This window comes from Choristoneura fumiferana, chromosome 14, assembly GCF_025370935.1.
Source record: "Choristoneura fumiferana chromosome 14, NRCan_CFum_1, whole genome shotgun sequence".
NCBI lineage: Eukaryota > Metazoa > Arthropoda > Insecta > Lepidoptera > Tortricidae > Choristoneura > Choristoneura fumiferana.
The window spans coordinates 384,889-409,467 of record NC_133485.1 but is presented as its reverse complement, the minus strand read 5'-3'; the positions used below and the strand labels follow the sequence as shown (position 1 = coordinate 409,467).

The following is a 24,579-nucleotide window of genomic DNA, read 5'->3' as shown; positions in this document are numbered from 1 at the left end:
CAATTTATTGGTTCAACTCATATTTCTAAACGAAGAACTACTGTCTTCGTGACAATGACATAAGCTTGGGGCCGTCCGTCCGTTTTGGTCCGTAGTCGTAGTCATCTGTGTATATTTTTTAGGCAATATTATTTATTCACATGATATAGAACTTTTTAATTCCATCAAAAATGTCGGAAAGAGACTACGCTCCATTGAGCATAGCCTGCGTTCGTGGGCTATGCGATAAACTATACGAGAAAAGGAAGTTCGCGGGAGTTGAAATAGAGAAGTTTGTTTCTGTTTTGATTCCTTAATTTGCTGATAAAGTACTTAAATTTGAGGGTACAAGTAGCTCGTGTATATGTGTGATGATAATTTGTGTTATCAGAATGGTGAAGGACTTCGGCGACGCGAACAACACGTCGCAGATCAAGCGGCTGATTCGAGTGTTGGGGCAGGATCTCATGGCCTCCACCAACCCCAATGTGAAGAACGGCGCGCTCATGGGACTGTCCTCCGTCGCGGTGGGCCTCGGAAAGGTCAATAACATATAACTTGCCTCACTGCACTTGCCCCTGCTTAGAAAATAATTAATTGTCCCATTTACTGCATCCCAATTAAATTTTAGCAAGAAAAATAACAAGTAACAAAACAATAAGGGAAGAAGAAACTTGATCTTTTACTGTTGATTGTAAGTAGTATGACCTTACAAATACTTTATTAGAGAACTTAATAATATTATGCATGCATGATAAAATAAGACTAAAGTATAAACAGTCCAACTGTTCTCATTGAGAGCAGATCATGCTTAGCAGTGTGATTTTATTGAGGCAGAGATCATGACAAAAAAAAAACAGTGGGTTTTTAGTGGGGTGGGCTCTTACAAGGGGTTTGTTAAATGTCCAGGGGTGCATAGTGTACCTGCCGGAGTTGGTGCACCCGATAGTGGCGTGCCTGAGCGAGGGCGAGTCGCGCGTGCGCTACCAGGCTGTGGAGGCGCTGTTCAACGTGGTCAAAGTGGCCCGCGGCGCCGTGCTGCCACATTTCCCGCTGCTGTTCGATGCGCTGGCGCGCCTCGCCGCTGATCCCGAGCCGCAGGTCAAGCAGGGCGCTGAGCTGCTGGACCGCCTCGTCAAGGTAACGCGCAGTGATGGGGGCGGCACTCCTCGCTTGTGATCACACATACACTGCTAATTGTGCTCGTCTATCTGTATAGTCTAGTGATGCGCAAAGTACGGCCCGTGGGCCAGCTCCGGCCTGCAAACGGATTTAATCCGGCCTGCCAAGATTCCTTTGAAGCAAATAGTACCTACTTATTATTATACCTACAAACATCATGACTGCATTCCCAAATAGGGTAGGCAGAGCACACTAAATGTTAACTTTAGTAAAATTGCTAATTGGATTTTAGGAGCCACTTTTAGCAATTTTAAAGAAAGAAAGAAAAACATTTATTTGTGACATTTTTTACAAATAAAAGAAAAAGAAAAAAGGAAATAAATTCTGTCACGAAATGGAACGGTTTTTGTCACGGAATTTTAGGTTTTAAGTTTGACAAAAACGGTACAATAGTGTCAGGTCCTATTTATATGGCTTGCGATAATTATTAATATGATTGTCCTACAGTATTTTATTTCATTATTTGGCAAAAACACAAAAAAGTATAAAATAACAAAAGTAAATAATAGTATAGAATGGTGTAATTCTGGCCCACCTCTAGAATATTTGCAACTTTCTGGCCCCCCTCGCCCACCACTGGTATAGTCATTGGCGTGCATTGGATCAATTCGAGGGTAGGCAGCGATAGTTTGCGCCCTAGCATGGTAGGCAACCTACTTATGTGTTCTCTGTAACTCGGAGCGGAGTCTATGTCCGCTATTTTGCGTATCCATGTTATCGTGATCTTAGGAGATCGTGACGGAGAGCCCCTCGTTCTCGCTGGAGGCGTTCGTGCCGATGCTGCGCGAGCGCATGTACGCGCGCAACGCGGCGGCGCGGCAGTTCTGCGTGGCGTGGCTGGGCGTGCTGGACGCGGCGCCCGAGCTGCCGCTGGCGCGCCATCTGCCCGACCTGCTCGACGCGCTGCTCTGCATGCTCGACGACCCGCACCCCGAGATACGCCGCATGTCAGTACAGTACCTACACTACAACACTTTACCGCCTAAGGCCCCCATAATACCGACACGAATTTTCGTGCACCATCAGCCAAATAAGTGGTCTATAAATTTTTAAACAAGTTCCTATCAAATGAATATGACACTAAAGTCGAACTTTCAAGTTGACAGACACATCTATTGGCATTATTGTTTTGTGACATGCAAACGATTATCAACTTTATTGTGGTATACCTACCACATATTTGGCTGATGGTACACGCCCATACAAACTTGTGTCAAACTGATATGAGTTTCTATGTGTACACGAAAAATCGGGTCAGTATTATCCGGAGCGGTAAATAGTTGTCCTCTATCTGAAATTAGAAGAAGAAGAAGAAGATTGATTTATTTGCCAACATGAACAATACAGGATAGGCACACAGAATACAAATAAACAATAAACTAATATAGAATGTGTTTGCCAGTCCCTTGCACTGTGTGGCAAAAGGAACAGGCTCAGCTTATCCTGCGCTTGCTCAGAAGCTGCCAGTGAACGAATCTTCAATAAGCGCTCCTCAATTTACAAAGACGTAACTACTTTGCGTTCTATTATCACAAAGATAAAAACAAAATTTCCTTAGTGCTTAAGAAAAAACATAATATTAGTGATTTGTGTGCGGGGCAGGTGCGAGATCCAGCTGGGCGAGTTCCTGCGCGGCATCAAGAAGGCGCCGGCGCGCGCCGACTTCGCCGCCATGGCCAACATCCTCATCACGCACGCGCAGTCGCCCGAGGAGCTGCTGCAGGTGACTGCCCACAAACCACACACCACACACCACTGCTCACAAACCACTGCCCACTAACCACTGCCCACACACCACTGCCCACATACCACTGCCCACTAACCACTGCCCACACACCACACACCACACACCACTGCCCACGCACCACTGCCCACACACCACCGCCAAACAGTCTTAGGATCGATTGACATAATCGAAAAGTAATGAATGCTGCGCCAATTATAGAATTTAGCGAGATTGCATACCTATTATTTACATAATTTAATACTGGTGTCGATTTTCAGTCCATTTGATTTTCATCTGAAAACGGCGAAACGCAACCGACAAGTACAAAATACGAGTGGTAAAGTTAGAATGAATTAGAAAATAATATTAAAGAAACTGTTGGGGTGTCTGATGGTTTAATTATATTAATTAATACCTTGTGAAGTTGCAATAAGAGCATCTGGTGTCGTGTGCATGTGTGCAGCTGACGGCGATCACGTGGATCAAGGAGTTCGTGGAGCTGGCCGGCGGCGCCATGCTGCCGTTCGCGTCCGGCGTGCTGGCCGCCGCGCTGCCCGCGCTCGCCTACTCCGACGAGCCGCGCCGCAGTATCCTTCACGACACCCCCGCCACCCCGCCACCCGCCACCCCGCACCCCGCCACCCGCGGCGCCATGCTGCCGTTCGCGTCCGGCGTGCTGGCCGCCGCGCTGCCCGCGCTCGCCTACTCCGACGAGCCGCGCCGCAGTATCCTTCACGACCACCCCCGCCACCCCGACCACCCCGACCACCCTAACCTCCCGCGCCTGCGCCTTTCCGAAACCTAAATTGACAGTAAAAGTGACCATTACATTACCGAAATCTTTTGAAGTAGGTACAGTCGAGTCATAAACTTGTGAGCAAAAATTTGATCGAACATAACTGAACACGCTTCTACGCCATTGACAATAGAGTCGTGTTCATATATTTTTCATCAAATTTTTGCTGACAAGTTTATGAACTCAACTGTACTTAGGAAATATTTGGCCCCTTCCAGTGCTCCCTATGGTGATGCACTACACATTTTTAGACGACCAGATGGCCTAGTGGTTAGAGAACCTTGAGAACGAAGCTTGAGGTCCCGGGTTCGATTCCCGTGTCGGGGCAGATATTTGTATGAAAAATACGAATGTTTGTTCTCGGGTCTTGGGTGTTTAATATGTATTTAAGTATGTATCTATATCTATATAATTATATTTATCCGTTGCTTAGTACCCATAACACAAGCTTTGCTAAGCTTACTTTGGGACTAGGTACTTGCACAAGGTCCTACCACCTGCAACAAGCTAACCAAAATTCATCCATTCACTTAATTAATTTCGATGATTACTTTTATCCTTTTTGGATCAAAATTAGATTTCCTTATAACTAAGCCCAGGTATAAGAGAGACCGCGGCAATAGTTAATTTACAACTGACGAAGCTCGTCGTGGCCGAGTCGCCGTCCCCCTCGCCGGCCCCGCCCGCGGAGAAGGGGGAGGGGGAGGGGGACGCCGACGCCGCCAACAAGGAACACGCGGAGAGCGAGACGCAACAACAGAAAGAGGGAGAGGAGAAGATCAACTTGGACGCGGTGGTGGGGATACTGACGCAGATGCTGCATCACAGCTCCGTGCACACCAAAGTGGCCGTGCTCGACTGGATATTGCATCTTTATAACAAACTACCTACTCAAGTAAGTCACTCTCACTGGGCCAGGAGGCTTAGGGGCTGTTGTCACCATCCATTGATTAGCGTTAACCGACGGTTAAATGTGATGCCGTCTCCGTCTACTCGAACAAAACAAATAGAGACGGCATCACACCTAACCGCCAGTTAACACTAATCAATGGATGGTGAAACAGCCCCTTACTGTTTTATTTATCGCCGTCATTAGTTTTATTTTTTTTAATGGGCTTCTTACTTTGTGCTAATGTGCAAGTTACGCATGTTTGCAATATTCGTTAACTATATCCTTGACACATCAGCTACCATATCGCCATCACCGTTAGTAGGAATCTACTTGATTTGATTATTTGAATACTATAAATAAAGATCGATGCTTATGGGCGTACCCAGCTTCTGGCTTAGGGGGAGGGGTGCAAGTCAGATTTTTAGGTGAGACACCCGCGCTTGTTTTGTCATACGGAGCAAGTTCATACATTTTCTGCGAATGCGAGTAAAAAAACTATTTATTCTTTTATTTTAATTTTCCAAACTTACAATTATACGTTACATAGGTACCAAATGGAATAATTTAGATAAAAAAAATATTTTATGTAGGTGTATACCACTATCACTAATCAAAAATGTAAATGAGGCGTAATATATTGCAGAACATACAGTTTCTAGGGGGGGCAGCCGCCCCCCTTGAATGGATCATCATCATAATCATCATCAGCCGGAAGTCGTCCACTGCTGGACAAAGGCCTCCCCCTTAGAACGCCACAATGAACGACAACTCGCCACTTGCATCCACCGGTTTCTTGCCACTCTCACGATGTCGTCAGTCCACCTGGTGGGAGGCCTGCCAACGCTTCGTCTTCCGTCACTTGAAGTGGCAATGGGCAGGCCACATCCCTCGAAGAACAGATAACCGTTGGGGAGAAAAGTCCTCGAGTGGCGACCACGAACCGGAAGACGAAGCGTTGACGCCCATGGATGCTTACTGAAAATTCCCGTTCTGATCGCGGATCGAAAATACGTTGTGTTGCGATGCTTAAAAACTGGATGGATCTCCTGTTAGCTAGTTGCAGAGGCGTTCCTAAGGCTGCATTTCCACTAGATATGTGCGAGGATGTGTTGCGAAGCATGTATTTGTAATTAAACAATATAAGGCTGCAATTCCAGCAGAGATGTGCTGTGCGAGGATGTGTAAATGAAGCGTTTCTATTGGTTCATGAAAAACACATTCCTCGCACAGCTGTGCAGCGCAGCGCGCGGTATCGAATGGTTGTGTTGTCAGATGTCGTCGCAGTCGGGCGCGGTGTTCGTGTCGGTGGTGGGCAGCCTGACGGACCCGGCCGACGACGTCGTGCGCCGCAGCCTCGCCGTCGCCGCAGAGATCTGCACCTGCCCCGGCACGCCCGGTACGGTAACGTAGGACGCCGGAGCCGTGCCGTCGCCGCAGAGATCTGCACCTGCCCCGGCACGCCCGGTACGGTAACGTAGGACGCCGGAGCCGTGCCGTCGCCGCAGAGATCTGCACCTGCCCCGGCACGCCCGGTACGGTAACGTGGGGCGCCGGAGCCGTGCCGTCGCCGCAGAGATCTGCACCTGCCCCGGCACGCCCGGTACGGTAACGTGGGGCGCCGGAGCCGTGCCGTCGCCGCAGAGATCTGCACCTGCCCCGGCACGCCCGGTACGGTAACGTGGGGCGCCGGAGCCGTGCCGTCGCCGCAGAGATCTGCACCTGCCCCGGTACGGTAACGTGGGGCGCCGGAGCCGTGCCGTCGCCGCAGAGATCTGCACCTGCCCCGGCACGCCCGGTACGGTAACGTGGGGCGCCGGAGCCGTGCCGTCGCCGCAGAGATCTGCACCTGCCCCGGCACGCCCGGTACGGTAACGTGGGGCGCCGGAGCCGTGCCGTCGCCGCAGAGATCTGCACCTGCCCCGGTACGGTAACGTGGGGCGCCGGAGCCGTGCCGTCGCCGCAGAGATCTGCACCTGCCCCGGCACGCCCGGTACGGTAACGTGGGGCGCCGGAGCCGTGCCGTCGCCGCAGAGATCTGCACCTGCCCCGGCACGCCCGGTACGGTAACGTAGGACGCCGGAGCCGTGCCGTCGCCGCAGAGATCTGCACCTGCCCCGGCACGCCCGGTACGGTAACGTAGGACGCCGGAGCCGTGCCGTCGCCGCAGAGATCTGCACCTGCCCCGGCACGCCCGGTACGGTAACGTGGGGCGCCGGAGCCGTGCCGTCGCCGCAGAGATCTGCACCTGCCCCGGCACGCCGGTACGGTAACGTGGGGCGCCGGAGCCGTGCCGTCGCCGCAGAGATCTGCACCTGCCCCGGCACGCCCGGTACGGTAACGTAGGGCGCCGGAGCCGTGCCGTCGCCGCAGAGATCTGCACCTGCCCCGGCACGCCCGGTACGGTAACGTAGGACGCCGGAGCCGTGCCGTCGCCGCAGAGATCTGCACCTGCCCCGGCACGCCCGGTACGGTAACGTAGGACGCCGGAGCCGTGCCGTCGCCGCAGAGATCTGCACCTGCCCCGGCACGCCCGGTACGGTAACGTGGGGCGCCGCAGTTTGTTACTCCTTCACGCTAGAACGGCTAGACGCATTTGGATGAAATTTGGTACGTAGCTAGCGTAGTAACTGGAATAAGTCATAAGCTACCTTATCCCGATATTCCCACGGGATAGGGGTAAAATCTTGAAATTTCAACCGCTGGGTTTAGAGTCATGAAATTTATTTAACACAACCTCAATAAAGATCACGTTATAAGTTTTGGGATTTCCAAGGGATTTTGTAAAATCACCAAAAACCAGATCGAATAGTAGTAGTTTTACATAAACAGAGCCGTGATTGACTCTGTTGAAAAGTGCAGATGACGCCAAAGGTGTATCCCACTGGTTCAGTAATGGCCTTTAATTAAGGAATTATTTAGTTAAAGAACGCTGCTTTAGACAATTTATTCTGGGTTTAAGTTTTTCAATCAGAGCGAAATTTATAGTTTATTCGTATCTGGAATCGTAGATAAACCGCTGTAGATGGCAGCCTGGTGTAGATTGGCTGATTGAACTTTTCGTTCAATTTTAGGTGACCTCGAATCGAGCCCGTACTACTACAAGTTCCTGCAGGCTCTGCTGAGGCTGCTGGCAGCCGATGAGAACCTGTTGGAAGACCGAGGGGCTTTCATAATAAGGTACGATACGACCAGCCTTCGCTGTTGGGTGCATAAAGTTCTCGGTAGACCGCTTTAATGAGTCTTCACCCCAGCCGCGGTTGCTGCCTGAAATTGTTATAATAATACAGCGCGGCTAGGGGCAAAAACCACACACAAACCAAACAAAGGGGGAAGACGAAGCGTTGGCAGGCCTCCCACCAGGTGGACTGACGACATCGTGTGAGTTGCGGGAAAGCTGTGGATGCAAGTGGCGAGTTGTCGTTCATTGTGGCGTTCCAAGGGGAGGCCTTTATTTAGCAGTGGACGTCTTCCGGCTGATGCTGATGATGAGAGGCAAAAAATTGCTTTTGTAAATTTTTAGAACATTTTTCAATTTGGCGTATACGATGGGGGGGGGGGGGGCGAGCGCTACCGTCTCCTTGTGTATTACGCGATGGCGTGCGTCTCCCCCCCCCCCTCTTTATGGCAGTACCTTGTTGTAACTTGTGCAGGCAGCTGTGCGTGCTGCTGAACGCGGAGGACATCTACAAGGCGTTGTCGTCGCTGCTGGTGCAGGAGGCCAACCTGCGGTTCGCGGCCACGCTCGTCGGCGTGCTCAGCACCATCCTGCTGACGGCCGCCGAGCTGCACCACCTGCGGCTGCAGCTGAGGGCCTTCAGCGCGCCGGTGAGGGGGGGGGGGCTATACTGCAGCGATGCGGCCAAACTGCAGGATCCAGTTTCTCGAAGCATATTATTTAATTAGATTAATATGCTTTGAGAAACAGGGCTCAGGAGGTTCTACAAATTAACACTGCAAGTGGTACTATACTGCAGTACAGTGGAGCACTAACTGCCAGGAAGGGGTACTGTACTGTAGGGGGCAATATACTGCAGAGGGGCACTATCATGCAGGGAGGGCACTATACTGTAGGAAAGGTCCCGCCGCCGGTGCACTCGTTGGTATTGTTGCTGCTGCTTTACATGTAATAATAATATATGTGTGTGTGTGTGTGCAGGGCACGCGGCAGCTGTTCGCGGGACTGTACCGCTGCTGGTGCCACTCGCCGGTGTCGCTGCTGGCGCTGTGTCTGCTCACACACAACTATCAGCACTGCAATGCACTCATCTCCACTTTGTATCCTTTTTGTTAACCGACTCATGTCATTGAAATTCATCCAAAAATAGTCATAAACTAATCTTTTGTGCGTGGCTGTTGGTGCCTGATTGCAAGAAAGTTTTACCTTTTGTAATGCTCTAAATCCACTGTAAATACAAACTTTAGGAACATGAAAAGTTACAAAAATATTTCTCAACTTTTTGGTCTTTTTCTTTTCTAAATTTTTTCTTTAAACTACATGCACTTAAATGTTGATAATTGTACTAGTAATGGTAATGGTATTGGCGCTGTGAAACCCCTTAATTCCAAGTCAGCGGTGAGCTGGAGATCACGGTGGACTTCCTGACGGAGCTGGACAAGCTGGTGCAGCTCATCGAGTCGCCGATATTCGCCTGTGAGTAGTTTACAAGTTTAGGATATTGGTTGAGGAAATTGAGCAGAACACGTTTTAGGAAATGTAGGTGAATGGAAGTCCTTTATTGTATTTTTCACCTATGATGAGTTCTGTGACACTTGAAAATTTTCCGAATTACGCATACTATGTTAGCAAAGTATTTTTTTAAATAATTTCTGTTTCAAGCAAAATAAACATAAAAATTTAAAACTGTACATTTTAAAAATATATAGCGATATCAGGGTCCATTAAATAGTCTCAATCGAATACGATAGAAAAATATTTATTTTTCTAAATGACGCAATGTGTGAAACGGAACAGAGCAGTGACGTGCGCGACACAAAATTATTCAATAACAATGAACACTAAGATATTTTAATTTTTTAAACAAAACTTGCAAGATTTTGTAAACGCGGCTATTTGGAACACGGCCGCAGCCATCTTGTGCCTCTTGTGGCCAGTGCTTGTCGGTACGAGTGCGTCTGCCTTGTATACGAGTTGCATTGTATTTTGTTATTGTTCATTTCTGTTATTATTTTTGTTGACTTTTGTTACGGTTTCTCGTTAAGTTTGTTGTTATTTTTTGGCAAAATGCTGAAACGGTCTAAAAATACTGTTTTGAACTCCTAGAGTCGGGAGTTTGTAATTTGTTTGAGAGATTATTTCGAGCGAGAACGAGAAAACGGTGGCCCGGTGGGCGGAAAACTGAAAAAAATGTTTTTTAAACAATGGGCTTCTCTAAAAATGGCAAAATAACTTAGAAAAATCGATAGTACTCGATAAACTCTCTAAAATAAAAATAACTCGTAGAAAAATCGATAGTTCACTCGATCTCTAAAACTTTCAACTCGAAACCTAATTACCTAATTATAGTGTCGTAAACTGTGATTGGTTTTTTGGAGTCTTTTTGTATTTTTTATTTCAACTCCAAATTTGTAACTTTTTGAATTTTGAGGACCTGGGTTCGATTCCCAGTGCTGGTCTCTTTTTCTGGTTTTTCTGTGCATCCATGTCTCAGTTTGTATTTTCGATGTCGTTAACTGATCTGACACGTAACAGTGTTGCTAACGGCGAAACTTAAAACTTCTTTCTTTGTTTCTTTTCCTTTGCACAACGCGTTTTTCCTTCTGTGGAGCAGTCGTTTGTATCGACATATTACGCGAAATGATAAAAACGCGGTGTGCAAAGGCCCTAAGGGCTTGGTCCCAATTCTACAGATTTCCTTTACAGATTCCTGTCTCTACATATTCCCGATTCTACAGACTCTTAATTTTACACACTTCCAAATCTTCAAATTCCCAATCCTACAGAATCGATATTTTACAGATTCCCAATTCTTCACATTCCCAACTAAACAGATTCTCAACCCTACAGATTCATAATTCTACAGATTCCCAACTTTACAGCGACTCTTAATCGATCGGATTCCCATCTCCACAGATTCTCAATTCTACAGATTTCCAGCAGTACATATTCCCAACCCAACTCAACAGATTTTGTTATAAGTGATGTTTTTAGGGATCCGTAGTCAACTAGGAACCCTTATAGTTTCGCCATGTCTGTCCGCGGGTAAGCTCAGAGACCGTTAGTACTAGAAAGCTGTAATTTGACATGAATATAGTCGGGTATCGTTTGATAGGTCTTTTAAAACCATTGGGGGGTTGCTAAGACGATTTTCCTATGCAGTGATCTGTTTGCGAAGTAGGTACCTATTCAACTTTAAATTGCAAATTTTCATTAAAATCGAGTGTACAATCCAAAATCTAAATTGTTAGGTGGAAAAATTTGAAAAAAATCAGAATGGTAGTAAATATATTAAATTTACAAGGAAAATAATAGCGGCTAAGATTGCTTGAGAATTATTAGTAGTTTAAGAGTAAATAGCAGCCTAAGGTACAAATTATACCTAAACTTGGAAGATTCAGTACACAATACGAAATCCTTAGAAAAATATTATTTGATGTTTTCGTAATGGCTACGGAACCCTATTCTGGGCGTGTACGACACGCTCTTGGCCGGGTTTTTTTACACAATAATAGGTAGGTTACGTTCGTTAGGTATCTTCAGATGCCCGAAGGGCAGACCGCCCAGAAATAGGAGCCCCGCGCGTCGACATCTCAGGCGTGGGTTGCCTAATGCTGCTGAAATTATGCAACTGATAAATGAATTAACTGTAAAATAAGCGAAAAAAAATAATGCATGAACATCTTTAACGAACGCTTAGATGAAAATGGGAATGTAGACATAATTTGTAAAAGGGCATCTGTAGAAATAAAAAAATCTGTAGAAAAATGTAGAAATGGGAATCTGTAGAAATGGGAATCTGTAAAAATGGGAATCTGTAGACATAGGCATCTATAATATTGGAAATTTGTAATATTGGAAATATGTAGACAGGGGAATCTTTAGCAATGGGAATCTTGAAAATGGAAATCTGTAGAAATGGGTTAGGTGTAGAAATCTGTAGACATGGTATCTGTACATATGGGAATTTGTAGCATTGACAATCTGTAGACATGGGTGTCTGTAATATTGGAAATCCGTGGAATTGGGAATCTGTAGACGTGGAAAAAATCGGCCCTAAGTGTTGCCGTTCAATCTCGCTCACACTCCAGGGCGGCTGGCTGCCGTGGATTCGTTTTTATGAACGAGCGTGACGATGACGAGGAAAGGCATGCGCCAGGTTTTGGCAAGAAGCCTGGTATATTGTTCGCTTGTTCTCATTTCGTGTCGTGGTCCGTGTGTGACAGACATGCGACTGGAGCTGCTGGGCGGCGCGTGGAGCGCGGAGCTGCGCGGCGCACTGTACGGGCTGCTGATGCTGCTGCCGCAGAGCGAGGCCTTCCACACGCTGCGCCGGCGGCTGCAGTGCGCGCCCGCGCCCGCCGCGCCCGGCCTGTGCGGGTTTTTTTACATAAAACTGACCGTGACTGACCGATTGACCCCATCCCACCTGATGTAAAGTGCAGATGAGGCCAAACATGCATCTCACTGGTTCAGTAACAGCTTATTCACTCTAGCCTTGAAGAGCCCTAGGTTGTATGGATCCGGAAATGCCGACGACGGGAGCAAGCAAACCGCTTCGTGCGGGTCAATAGAACACTAACTACATAAAGGTGAAAACGCTCTCCGCGTCTGGAAGTCCGTTGGTAAAATGGAGATGGATCAGATCATGTTCCTGCATAGGTACTCGCCAAAATGTATCAGGTAAAAAAACAGACAGACAAACAACTTTACGACGGTGTTCGAGGCTCTGTAACGTGTTGCCGATCAACTACGCTACAGTATTTTCCCGGTGATGGTTAACTATGATGTGTGATGTAGGTTCCATTTTTTCAGTGGGATCTAGAAATATCATGCGAGTAATACGACCTATGAATTTTTAGTGATCGGGCCCCCTCAGTAATTTACCGCATCTCGCATTGTCTAAAAAATCATAGATTCTTAATGTTATTGCGCTTTACCTTATCTTTTTTCTCAAGCTCCCCTTTTTTTTTGCTTACTGAGTAACGCTTCCTGATTATCTGAATGTTCTCTGGCCACTGCCCCTCTGGAAGTTAGGGGCCTCCACTATCCCGCGCGGGTGCACGGCTCGGTGCCCGCCGCCCGCTTAACGTGCCGGTTCAGTAGGTGTCAATAGAGCAGCCCCGCCTCACGCGGCGCTGCTCTAGAAGATGACATGACACAAGCACGCCGTGCACCCGCCGTGCACCCGCGCATGCGCCGCGCCGCGCGAGTCAACGGAGACTGTGTCGAGACCCTGTGGTGTAAACGAGGCCTCACCCGAGCCGTGCATTGCAGAGCGATCGCGCCACCGCCGCCGCCGGCGAGCGGGGCCGGAGCCGGGGCCGGGGCGGACGCGGCCGACATCGACTTCCTGGAGCTGCTGGCGGAGTTCCGGCGCGTGCAGGACGCGCACCGCCGCTACAAGCTGGTCGACCGAGCGCGCGCGCGCCCGCTCTACTCGTAGCGCCCGCGCGAGGAAGCTGCAATCAGGACAATCACTGCTGCCCGTTCGATAGCTTTAATTCACGATTATCCCAAGACACAGCTGTAGTAAAACAATATTCAATTTTACCCCGGAGAACCAGATTAATCTTGAAGTAACTGTACAATTTCATTTTTAGTGACTGAAATAAAATAAGATAAGTGACTTCAAAACTTAGTATTTACCATATGAAATAGATTCATTTTCGTAGAGCAAAAGCAAGCTGAAGATTGACATCACTTATTTGCCAATTAAATTGAATATTTTTTTTATTTTGAATCAACTAAATAAAAATCTAATTTCGCCGCAGTTGTAATTGGTTTTCAAGATAAAGTACAGATGTAGTGAATAATGTTTCCCCATCGTATTTTGTCGGAAGAGTTCGTCTTTATGTTGCTTTCTCAACTAGCTTACTGAAGTTTACTGAACTGGTTTTTCTGTGGATCCATGTCTCAGTTTGTATTTTCGATATGGTTTCACGGGATACCCGTAAAAGTAACAAATTTGGAGTTAAAGTAAAAAGTACAAAAAGACTCCAAAAAACCAATCATTATTTAGATACTTACCCCTTGTTTTACCATCCCTTGATTACTGTGATGCCGTCACTGTTTGTTTTGTTCGAATAGATGGAGACTACAGGGCATCACATTTATCCATCAAATAAAATTAATCAATGGGTTGTGAAACAGCCCCGTGTTTTTAAATTATTGTTAATATTGTGGCAACGGCCCGATCATATTCCGGCGCTGTAGACTGTAGGTGTTAATCGGAAAGATCCAGGAGGTGAAGGCGCGCTTAAGGTCAACTGGATAACGAGATTTTATCGCGTATTGCGTATTATACTTCATTTATTCTCACATTTCGTGACTACTTTTATAAAAGTTTGTCCTCGTATGTGTACTTCAAAATCGATGATTTTTCAGGGAGAACTTAATAAACATTATTTAAGGTTCAGTTTTGTTGACGTACTGATTTGTGTTTTTTTTTTATCAGTTGCCTTACGAACTTGGCAGTTTAAGATAACTGATCCTGACGGTATACTATCAGTACTAGATGTACTATTTTAAACAAAACGTAAGACCTGAGCAGTGAGCAGTTTTGCCCATTCGCTTCCTGCGCGCTTTGTACCATCAGCCATATAAGTGGTCTATCAACTTTTAAACAAGTTGCTGTCAAATGAATATGTCGCTAAAGTCGAACTTTCGGATTGACAGACATGTGTATTGGCAATATTGGCATTTATTGTTGTGGCATGCAAACGATCATCAACTTTAGGGTGGTTGACCACATATTTCGCTGATGGAACATTTGTTAAGATGTCGGAGGATTTTACTGTGGCTGAAAACTGACGTAGCAAATTTTGTTTTTTTGACAATTAGTTTAGTAGAGAGATAATTTGGTTTTGGCGACTCTATGCCTTTCATTTTCCCTTCAAATGAATTTACCGTTTTGGTGTAGTGTCTTAATACTGAATACTGAATACTAATCTGAAATATGTATCAGCAAGCATGGGTTTTAATGCTTTCGTAACTGGTAGCTGGGCAGCTGACACAAGTTGTGTTATCAAATAGTAAATCCTATCTCAATTACTTTATGTATTCATTATGTTATTTAGACGTAATAGAAAAATTTGACTTTTTAGAGTGAAAATATTACTTTAAAATTGATAATATATGAGGGTCACTAAGACCTTACAATAGGATTTATAGTTTATTTTATTGATTATGGTTGAGTATTATAGAGACCAATGACTCGCTATGTATTGAGAACAAAATATTTTCACTCTCCCGAGCTGTTCTAAGGCAATAATCTATTTATTTTTATCGATTTGTGATTATAGTACCTACGTGAAATTACGAATAAATACTTGTAAAGTACAGCCATCATCACAGGTCACTGAATGATGTATATTAATAATAATAAATGAGTATTTGATGTTGACTGTACTTTCTACTTTTTTCCCGTGTAAGCATAATGAAGCGCTTGCGCTGAACTGTACTTTAAGAATAGGCTACTTGGAAATATAGTAGTTTATGCAACTGTTACGTAATAATGGTCCTTAGGCGAGTTTCATAAAAGGATCACATGAGTACGTACAGTTGCATACAATATTTTATCTAAATCCATATATTAAACCCTTTATCATGCGTTCGGGAACCATTGAGGATGACCTGCACCGGCTGGTGAAGATGAAGCCCCGCCACCGCTCCGGTGCGGTAATGTTCATGTTATCGATTTCGGTGTCGTATTGAACATTACGATACAGCCGTGTTCATAATAGAATCCAATGTCGTAATGCTGGTCATTATCTATGGTTTTTGAACGCATAATGGAGGATTTACTTTAAATGATAAATTATTTTATAAACTGTTATTTAAAACAGAAATATAATTATAATACATTCCTAAAATGGTTTTATTTGAAATTAAACTACAAAACATTGACTGTAATTCATTTATTAAACTTACATTAAACTATTTGTTACAGTATTTACATAAATATGGTGTATAGTTAACAATCTCTTAATCGTATGTACGACAAATAATATACATTTTGTTCATTTCCTAAATGTATGTCCCTGGTGAGGGGCCACAGGACGTTATCGTCATTATTTCTCTACTTATACCTAATAGTGCACCATTTACTGGCTTATTGTCTAACGCGGCGGCCCACGCATGCGCACTCACCATTTTTCTCTGTCAAACTATAAGATGGTAGAAAGAGACGGTGAATGCGATTGCGACAGCGCGCGCTTTAGACAGCAAGGTCTCTGACTCCCCTACAGCTATCTTACGTGTGCCCACACTCTGAGGCATTTATGATTACAATTACATACTATAAAACTATATAATACAAGGACCCATAATCCTATAATATACATTTATTTATTTATTTATTAGGACCTTCAACAACAAGCACACTTTTTCATATGTTTACATACATAATAGAGATCTGTTCTCAGTTCTTACAGGTATTACAAAAAAGTTATAACTTATTTTCTAGTTCACGTTTTATCATTTTACTTCACAATGTAATCCATTGCCTTTGCGAGCAGTATTTTTGACAAACAACACAAAATCATTGGATATTAGATATTTTGGCAGGTACTTATTTTCCTTGCTCTTTAGAGCGGACAGGTTACTATTAGTACCTAGTTGCTACAGAACTTTCAGGGCCGTTTTAAAGTAGCATTCTTCATTTGAAACTTGTTTTTGGTGTGCTCATCTGATTTCTTCAAGCGTTAAACTGGCAGGAATACGCGCACAAGGTATACGCGCAGATAAAACGCTAGTCTGAAACTACCTTGTTGCAAAGTCATTCGAAGACTAGGCCAGATCGACCGCCGGTGGCGGGTGTCCACCGGCCTGTAGAGCCATGGAGACAAAGCCTGATTTGTTGCAGTCAATTGTAGAAAGTGTAAGTCTGCATTTAAGTAAACTAGAGAGGTAGAAGTAGGATAGGAGTAACACGTGTGCGTTTACAAGAACAGTAGGGTATTTAACACCACCCAGTAATTGACGTATACTTATTTATCAAAACGCAATTCCTCCGTATAGTAGGAGTTTTTTTTTTTTTTATACGACTGGATGGCAAACGAGCAAGTGGGTCTCCTGATGGTAAGAGATCACCACCGCCCATAAACATCTGCAACACCAGGGGTATTGCAGACGCGTTGCCAACCTAGAGGCCTAAGATGGGATACCTCACGTGCCAGTAATTTCACCGGCTGTCTTACTCTCCACGCCGAAACACAACAATGCAAGCACTGCTGCTTCACGGCAGGATTAGCGAGCAAGATGGTGGTAGCAATCCGGGCGGACCTTGCACAAGGTCCTACCACCTGCAGTAGACGTAGTAGGCTGGAGTAGGCGTAGATTTGTCATTTGCGGTTTCATTTATACTCCAACTTAATTGGATACCTGTGATTTTTTTAGTAAAATGATACAGTCAACGTTATAAATAAGTGGTCACTTTTGTATGTACCTTGTCGCTTTCAGTCAGTACACAATTTCGTATGGCTTTTCGAACATGACGTTAAAGACCAAAGTGATCGCTTATTTATGACTTTGACTATACTAGCTGTTGCCAAACTTCTTTTCCGAAGAATTTGTTATGCCGTGCTAGCAAACACTATAATATACAGTGATCCGAGATAAAAACCATACTACATCCTTTTCAGGATTTCAAATTATGTTCGTACCAAATTTCATCACGATTAATTAAAGCGCAACGAACATACAGACTCAGTCGCATTTATAATATAAATTACGATGGTGTCAGATTCTAGGCTAGACATAAGCTAGGCAACAGCGCACGTAGATTTTTTCGTTTTATCCTTTAAAGGGTCCTCCTGCAGGTCGCTGGCGTCCCGCGAGCTCCCGGACTCGTAGACGACGGTGGGCGCGGCCGACGCCGGCGAGGGCGGCGCGCTCGAGCCCGAACACGCGCTGGCCGTATCCGTGCAGTCACTGGCGAGGTGCACGTCGCGCTCGGCCACCACGCCGTCGGCAAAGTTACCGTTACACTCGCGATGTACCTCCACGTCGCTGTCCGTGCAGTCACTGGCGGGGTTCCCGTTGCGCTCGGGCTGTACCACGTCGTCCCCGGAGTGCCCGTTGCAGTGGTGCCGTGCGGCGGGGGCGGGCGGGCGCTAGGGCTGCAGGTCCCCGGTGAGGCGCGCCAGCTGCGCCAGCAGCGCCGAGTTGGCGGCGGCGGCGGCCGCCACCTCGTCCTGCGCGTGCAGCAGAGCGCGCACGCCCGCGCCCGCCGCCCCCACCCCGACCCCCGCTCCCGCCCCGCCCCCGCCCCGCCGGGACCCTTTTGCGTACTCCGCTGCTCTTGAGCCATCTCCGTCTGCTGCACGAGCTTCGATGAATTCAACTGTAATATGTAAAATTATGATATTTTGACTTTGACTTTGAATGAATGTGTCGGTAATAATAGGGGAACCCAAATAGGAAACATCTAGATTTTCTCAAACGTCGTTAAGTGAGACCTATGGATTATGTAAATTAAATAATAGGAACAAATGAAAATTATATGACGATACACCTTATCAGTACCTATACGGCAGTCCGTATGGAAAAGTAGAAAACAGAAAAAAAAACGCAGTATTCGAGCTTGTCAGATATTTAGAGGGGCTGTTAAGTGTCCTTAAAAGTAAATCAATTCACAATCTGACGATTCGGACGTAACGCAAATGCAAAAAATAAATACCGACGATTTAACTTCACGTTCGAGACGTGCTGACTTGTAATCTGACAATTATGTAGGCATTTTCTAAATCTGACAATTAAAAAAAAAACAGAATGTTTAAAATAAAATGCATGGACAATAATACAAATAAAGAAAAAAATAATTTATTTTAATTAGAATATATATTCACACGACAAAGATTACATCAATGTTTTTTTTTAATAATCTTTCTCAATCTTCATCTTCATTCATAAGAAGGTGATACCGTGATAAATAGTGAAAGACGCACTACATTTAACGACTTGTGCAAATCGTAAGATTATATTTCATTACTCTTACATTATTTTATTTGGAAATAAATTAACCACGCTTGAGAATGTTGAGCTATCATTTTTTTTACAAGTTTCTAACCCTCCCATTCCCTTACTTCAAGCAGCATATAGGTAAGATTCTGTAAGTGTATCAAAACACCCCACGCCGGCGTGGGTTAACTCACTAGGGCCATGAGCACCGCCCGGCACGCACGCTCGCAGTCTCTCGCTCGAACTAGTCGCGTCGCGTAACGCTACGTGTAGCTGTGTGATTTTCGTGAAACTGGTTCGTGGTGAGTGCAAAAAAATATTGCATTCATATTTATTTTATTTATATATTTATATTCTGTACATAACATTACACTAACTAACCCAATTCTGTTCGAAACCATATTAAGTGCGAGTGCGACAAAAGAACAGATAGGTAATTCGCGATTTACCAATGCCCACTGCGGGTATACAAAACCTTTGAGGCAGCCGACGACGCATTCGGCACGCGACCTTGTACAATTATCCATTTTGTGACCATCGGAGATCGTAGGCGCGTCAATTTAAAAATGCTAGAAAACTAAGTATTTGTCCGAATTTACTCCTATGTATTATTTTTTTATTGATTTACAACCTTCGCGCGCAGCACTAAAGTTCAATGTTGCTTGGAGGTGCGCGGTGATTTTGCTAATAAAAATTAGATTCTGTACTTGTGACTATTGGCTTTCGTCAACATCAAAAGAGAGTACCTTCTGTACTTGTACTATTACTTATTCTGTGCTTCAAGGTATAATAGTCAGATTATTGAAATGCACAAATCAAATCTAGGATGAATGGAATCTCACCATCTTAGTCCACATCTTCGCTTACCAACAGGCGTGATTGTGGTCAAAAGCAAGCTTATTTCTGTGTAAAATAAAACTTCCTTTTCGGCGAATCAACAGCTACAAATTACTGAGTAATAAAAATGTTGGAACAAAGATTGCCAAATTGAGAGACCATGATCATCATCGCATGTTGATAAATAAATAAAATAAAATAAATAAATGGATGTGTACATGCCCGTGCGTGTGTATGGAGTACTGACCTGGTCCTGCAGCTGGTGTCTTGCGTGCAGCTCGGCGTCCTGCAGCCGCGCCGCCAGCGCCAGCAGCTTGAGCTCGGCGCCCGCCGCGTCCTTGTCCAGGATGCACGTCTGCAGCCACACCGTCTGCGCCACCTGCCAGACGGGTACTGTTAGGTCGGCCACACACAGCCAGAATTGCTCTAATATAGCACGGAAATGTATACAATTTCACTATACGCCACACATATTTTGATGGCGGCGATACCAGCGGGCGTACCTGGTACCAGTCGTGCAGCGCGTCTGCGCGCGCGCGGGCCATGGGCGCGGCCCGCAGCAGCAGCGCGCGCGCGCGTCGTCCGGCCTCGCCCACGGTGATGCGCTCCAGCACGTGGAACTGCTCGTCGTTGTAGGTCAGCGCGCGCGTGGCGCGGTCCCGCACCAGGTGCTGCCACGACTCGCGCAGCCTGCCCGAGACACGAGATACGTCAACAAGGCCGGTCGCACATAACGATCAATTTCTAATGGAGAAGTTTTCGCACGCATCGGACAACACTATGTGTATACATTTTTAACTAGATCCCACACACCATAAGAATCCGTCTGTTCAATTATTATGAGCACTCGTGCCAAATTACAGTTTTCTACTTCACTAAAAAAAAATCCGATGTCAGCCAAAGACAGACGAAGCAGTTGGTATAACGTCTGTCAAGGTCCCATTTTCGAAACTGACTACATAATTGTAAGATTCGTGGACAACACACCTCTCGATGAGCGTCCGGGCCCGGAGGTGCAGCCGCTGTTCGTGCACGCAGGGCGCCGCGCGCGCCGCTGCCTCCCATTCGCCTCGCAGCCCCGCCCCGCGCATACCGCCCCCCGCCCCCGCCCCGCGCCCGCGCCTGCGCCGTGCCGCGCCGCCAGCGCCGCCGCTGCCGTGCGCAGCGCGCCCGCCTCGCGCGCCACCAGCCCCGCCATCGCTGACCACTCGGGCGTCGTCGCGCCCCCCGCACCGTTCTGAGCATTGCTCATCTGCACACACATACCACCTTCACTAATAGCTCGCGACAACCAAACTTTCGTTATTTTATAATAACTTGTAAGAACTAACTAGAAAGCTAACGTTTACTCAGGGCAAGAGCCAAAATTAGGTACTTAGGTAATTTTATTGGGTTTCGGGTGACATATACAGTATTCTTTAGGAATGTGTAGTAAGTCATCAAAAAAATAAAAAGTAAAAAATGGGAAATGTTTCAGTGTCCACATTGGGGTACAGAATGAAACATTACATATTATTATTATACAAAAAACGTGAAAACTAATATAATCTGTTTCATGATTTTAAGACGTATTTATGTAATACGTGTTTATGTTAATGCACGAATATAATCAAAACAATTTTAATTACTTTAACTTTAATCAGCCTCTTTACTACCTAAGGGTATTTTTTTTTATCCTACTGGATGGCAAACGAGCAAGTAGGTCTCCTGATGGTAAGAGATTACCACCGCCCATAGACACCTGCAACACCAGGGGGATTGCAGATGCGTTGCCAACCTAGAGGCCTAAGATGGGATACCTCAAGTGCCAATAATTTCACCGGCTGTCTTACTCTCCACGCCGAAACACAACAGTGCAAGCACTGCTATTTCACGGCAGGATTAGCGAGCAAGATGGTGGTAGCAATCCGGGCGGACGTTGCACAAGGTCCTACCACCTGCCAAATGCAATTTTATATTAACCTCGAATTTTCGCTTGCTAAATTGTGTCCCTTAAATACGTGGTCTAATCTAGTCCACGATAATCTACGAAATATGTTTAATATTAGGAAAGTATCAAATATATTGAATTTCTATAACCATAATTTATTTATTTATATTTTAATGAAAAATCTACAAAAATGCTAAAAACATTTACTTTTGTGCCAATAATACTGAAAAAGTTTCGTAGACACGTGTTCCTTCACGTGACGCCGATGCAAATTGGAGTACAGTGGGGGGTTCTCACGGGTGTCCCTACGCTACGCGATATAGTCACTAAACACGATCTGGGCACTAGAAATATCGCAATGTTTCACTGTGTACCTAAGTTTCATTGTTGGACATATGACCTACTACCTGTTATCGGCCAAAGCCATCACTACTCAAATTTCATAGTTTTGGGGAGCGTTCATACCTGTTTAGGACGATATTTATTAACAGACGAAAAAAACGGGTTCTCAAGTCGACGCGTATATATATATTATATACAGGGTGTCCCAGAAGTACCACGTCACAGTGACACCAGAGGTAGGCCAGCTCAAGAGGAACCTAACCACCCTAACATGACCCCAGTAAAAGTTGCACGGTTTTCGAGTTATTACCGAAATAAAGATTTTTGGGGATACTCCCCTTGTCTTGACATTTTTAGTACCAGCATCGACTTGGCAAGCTTTTAATAACAGTTTTTTATGTGTATCGAATCGTGAATAGTTACTTCAGAAGTGCAGTGTGTTATTTGTCAGTAACTACCGTAAAATGCTGATAAAAACTTAATTAATCTTGATTTAAGTTGTCTCAAAATAAGAATTTCAACTTTAACCATCTGCCATGAAAAAAAATTACTAGAAACAAAACAAACAAATAACGCCAATAAATTAGACATGTTATGCAGATTCAGAAATGGTATGACACATGTATCTTACTGAAATAACATTAGGCATTCTTATCACTTTGCTGATGCCGCAAGCCGTCACTGTTAAGTAAAAACATGTTACATTACCTACTAATTTATTGAATCAGGCGTTACTTTGCCGAGGTTCATATTAATGAACTGAAACAATCACCTACTTTGCTCACCCGCGACCTTATGATAGCTACGTTTATACTAGAAATGTGTGTTCATTCAGTTCCTCCTCCTCCACACTGCAAAAATACAGGGTAGTTCGAAGGACTCGCGCTGCTAGCAGACTTGACACCCCACACTTCAGTCTACTCGTGACCACGGCCACTGTATGTTGCCGGAACGTCGAGGTAAATATTACTCGTGTGTGTAAGCGTGATAAGTCCCGTCGGTGGTATTATGAATATGAATGAAAATCACGAAAGTTTAAAACGTTAGATAATATTATTTGGTTAACGCTATAATCTGGACATCTTTAAGGTCAAAGTGAACAGACACCTTCTAGACAAACGTGTACCATCTTAAGCCTCATCTTCGCCTTTCATCAAGGGAGATTGAGGCCAAACGTAAGCCTATTAAAAATATTCTAAAACCCGATTTATTTCAATGAAATATTGTGGACTGAAGAATCGGCTTGCAAAAGGGATGGATATTTCAATTTACACAAGTCCATAGCTGGCAGACAGAAAACCAACACAGACACATGAAGAACGAGAAGATCGGTCCCAATACTAATTCAAAATTAATTTGTGGACTGGAATTCTTAATGGACAAATTGTGGGACCGGTCGAGTTGCCTCCTATTCTTAATGGTAGAAACTATTTACAGTTTTTGCAAAAACGACCTGCCTGGTTTATTAGAAGATGTACGTTGGCACTGACACGAACCACGTGGTACCAACAAGATGGTTTCTTGGCACATTACGCTCGGCTAGTCCGTGAGCACCTCAGCGAAACATTCCCTGAGAGATGGATTGGTCGATTGGGATTAATTTTATGGCCACCGCGTTCCCCGGATCTAAACCCACTAGTTTTTTTTTATTGGGGATGTTTAAAAGACAATTTTACGCGAAACCAATACGCTCTGAAGAAGGATTGCGGCAACGAGTATTCGACGCGGCCCGTACCATATCGGAAGTCAGTTACGAAAATTGAGCCGAAATTTGATTAAACGATGTTTTTTGTGCATCAGAGTCCATGGGGGAAAGTTTTAACATTCCAATAAATAAATGAAAGATAAACCTGTTTTTAACCACCCACGCAAAAAGAAGGGTGTTATAAGTTTGACCGCTATGTCTGTCTGTCTGTGGTACCGTAGCTCTTAAACGCGTAAACCGATTTGAATGCGTTTTTTTATTATTTGAAAGCAGGTTTTCTAGCGATGGTTTTAAGACATATTCTATCAAAATCGTTTCAGCCGCTTTTGAAATATTGAACTTTGAAGTGACAAAGTTGGGGATTTTCCAACTTTTTTTTGGTTAGGTTATATCCGGTTCTTTAGGATCCGGTCCTAGCCTTGAAAGGGAGACAAAATATTAATATTTAACCTTCGTGCATTTGGCAAAATAATTGTATCAGATAATAGATGAGCTATCGCTATACACAGCATTTTGTACCACTTAGCAGGGACTGCTTTCGGAGTTCAAGTTTTAAGTTGGTTCGATAGGGCTTCGCTAAAGTGATAAGAATGTCTAATGTTTTTGGAGTGAGATACATGTGTCATACCATTTCTGAATCTGCATAACATGTCTAATTTATTGGCGTTATTTGTTTGTTTCGTTTCTAGTAATTTTTTTCATGGCAGATGGTTAAAGTTGAAATTTTATTTTTGAGACAACTTAAATCAAGATTAATTAAGTTTTTTTCAGCATTTTACGGTAGTTACTGACAAAATAACACACTGCACTTCTGAAGTAACTATTCACGATTCGATACACATAAAAAACTGTTATTAAAAGCTTTCCAAGTCGATGCTGGTACTAAAAATGTCAAGACAAAGGGGAGTATCCCCAAAAATCTTTATTTCGGTAATAACTCGAAAACCGTGCAACTTTTACTGGGGTCATGTTAGGTTGGTTAGGTTCCTCTTGAGCTGGCCTACCTCTGGTGTCACTGTGACGTGGTACTTCTGGGACCCCTGTATATATATA

At 44.8% G+C, this 24,579-nt stretch overlaps 2 protein-coding genes across 2 annotated transcripts in view; one reads left to right on the top strand and one right to left on the bottom strand.

Moving 5' to 3' along the window:
• Window positions 1–70: 70 nt before the first annotated feature.
• Window positions 71–14,042, top strand: LOC141434602 (protein VAC14 homolog). Its single transcript, XM_074097022.1, has 14 exons — window positions 71–271; window positions 371–521; window positions 889–1,119; window positions 1,891–2,108; window positions 2,764–2,884; window positions 3,351–3,474; window positions 4,283–4,578; window positions 5,848–5,971; window positions 7,647–7,752; window positions 8,226–8,400; window positions 8,732–8,850; window positions 9,147–9,226; window positions 11,977–12,124; window positions 13,028–14,042. Exons 1-14 carry the CDS (start codon window positions 171–173, stop codon window positions 13,194–13,196), a joined length of 2,163 nt encoding a protein of 720 aa, XP_073953123.1. The 5' UTR covers window positions 71–170; the 3' UTR covers window positions 13,197–14,042.
• A 3,472-nt stretch (window positions 14,043–17,514) lies between these two features.
• Window positions 17,515–24,579, bottom strand: part of IKKepsilon (I-kappaB kinase epsilon) — a 15,964-nt gene continuing 8,899 nt past the window's right edge. The window contains exons 9-14 of the mRNA XM_074097424.1: window positions 20,683–20,801; window positions 20,537–20,641; window positions 20,053–20,239; window positions 19,797–19,928; window positions 17,809–18,095; window positions 17,515–17,761 (exon numbers count right to left, since the gene is read on the bottom strand). Coding sequence (XP_073953525.1) covers window positions 17,515–17,761; window positions 17,809–18,095; window positions 19,797–19,928; window positions 20,053–20,239; window positions 20,537–20,641; window positions 20,683–20,801 — 1,077 coding nt within the window. The remainder of the gene's footprint in view (window positions 17,762–17,808; window positions 18,096–19,796; window positions 19,929–20,052; window positions 20,240–20,536; window positions 20,642–20,682; window positions 20,802–24,579) is intronic.

Bases quoted from the DNA above. Each gene is read 5' to 3' on its own strand.
- LOC141434602 (XM_074097022.1), top strand. From the start codon at position 171: ATGTCGGAAAGAGACTACGCTCCATTGAGCATAGCCTGCGTTCGTGGG. The intron at 2,109-2,763 runs GTCAGTACAGTA...TGTGCGGGGCAG, and splicing joins CACCCCGAGATACGCCGCAT to GTGCGAGATCCAGCTGGGCG. The intron at 8,851-9,146 runs GTATCCTTTTTG...ATTCCAAGTCAG, and splicing joins AATGCACTCATCTCCACTTT to CGGTGAGCTGGAGATCACGG.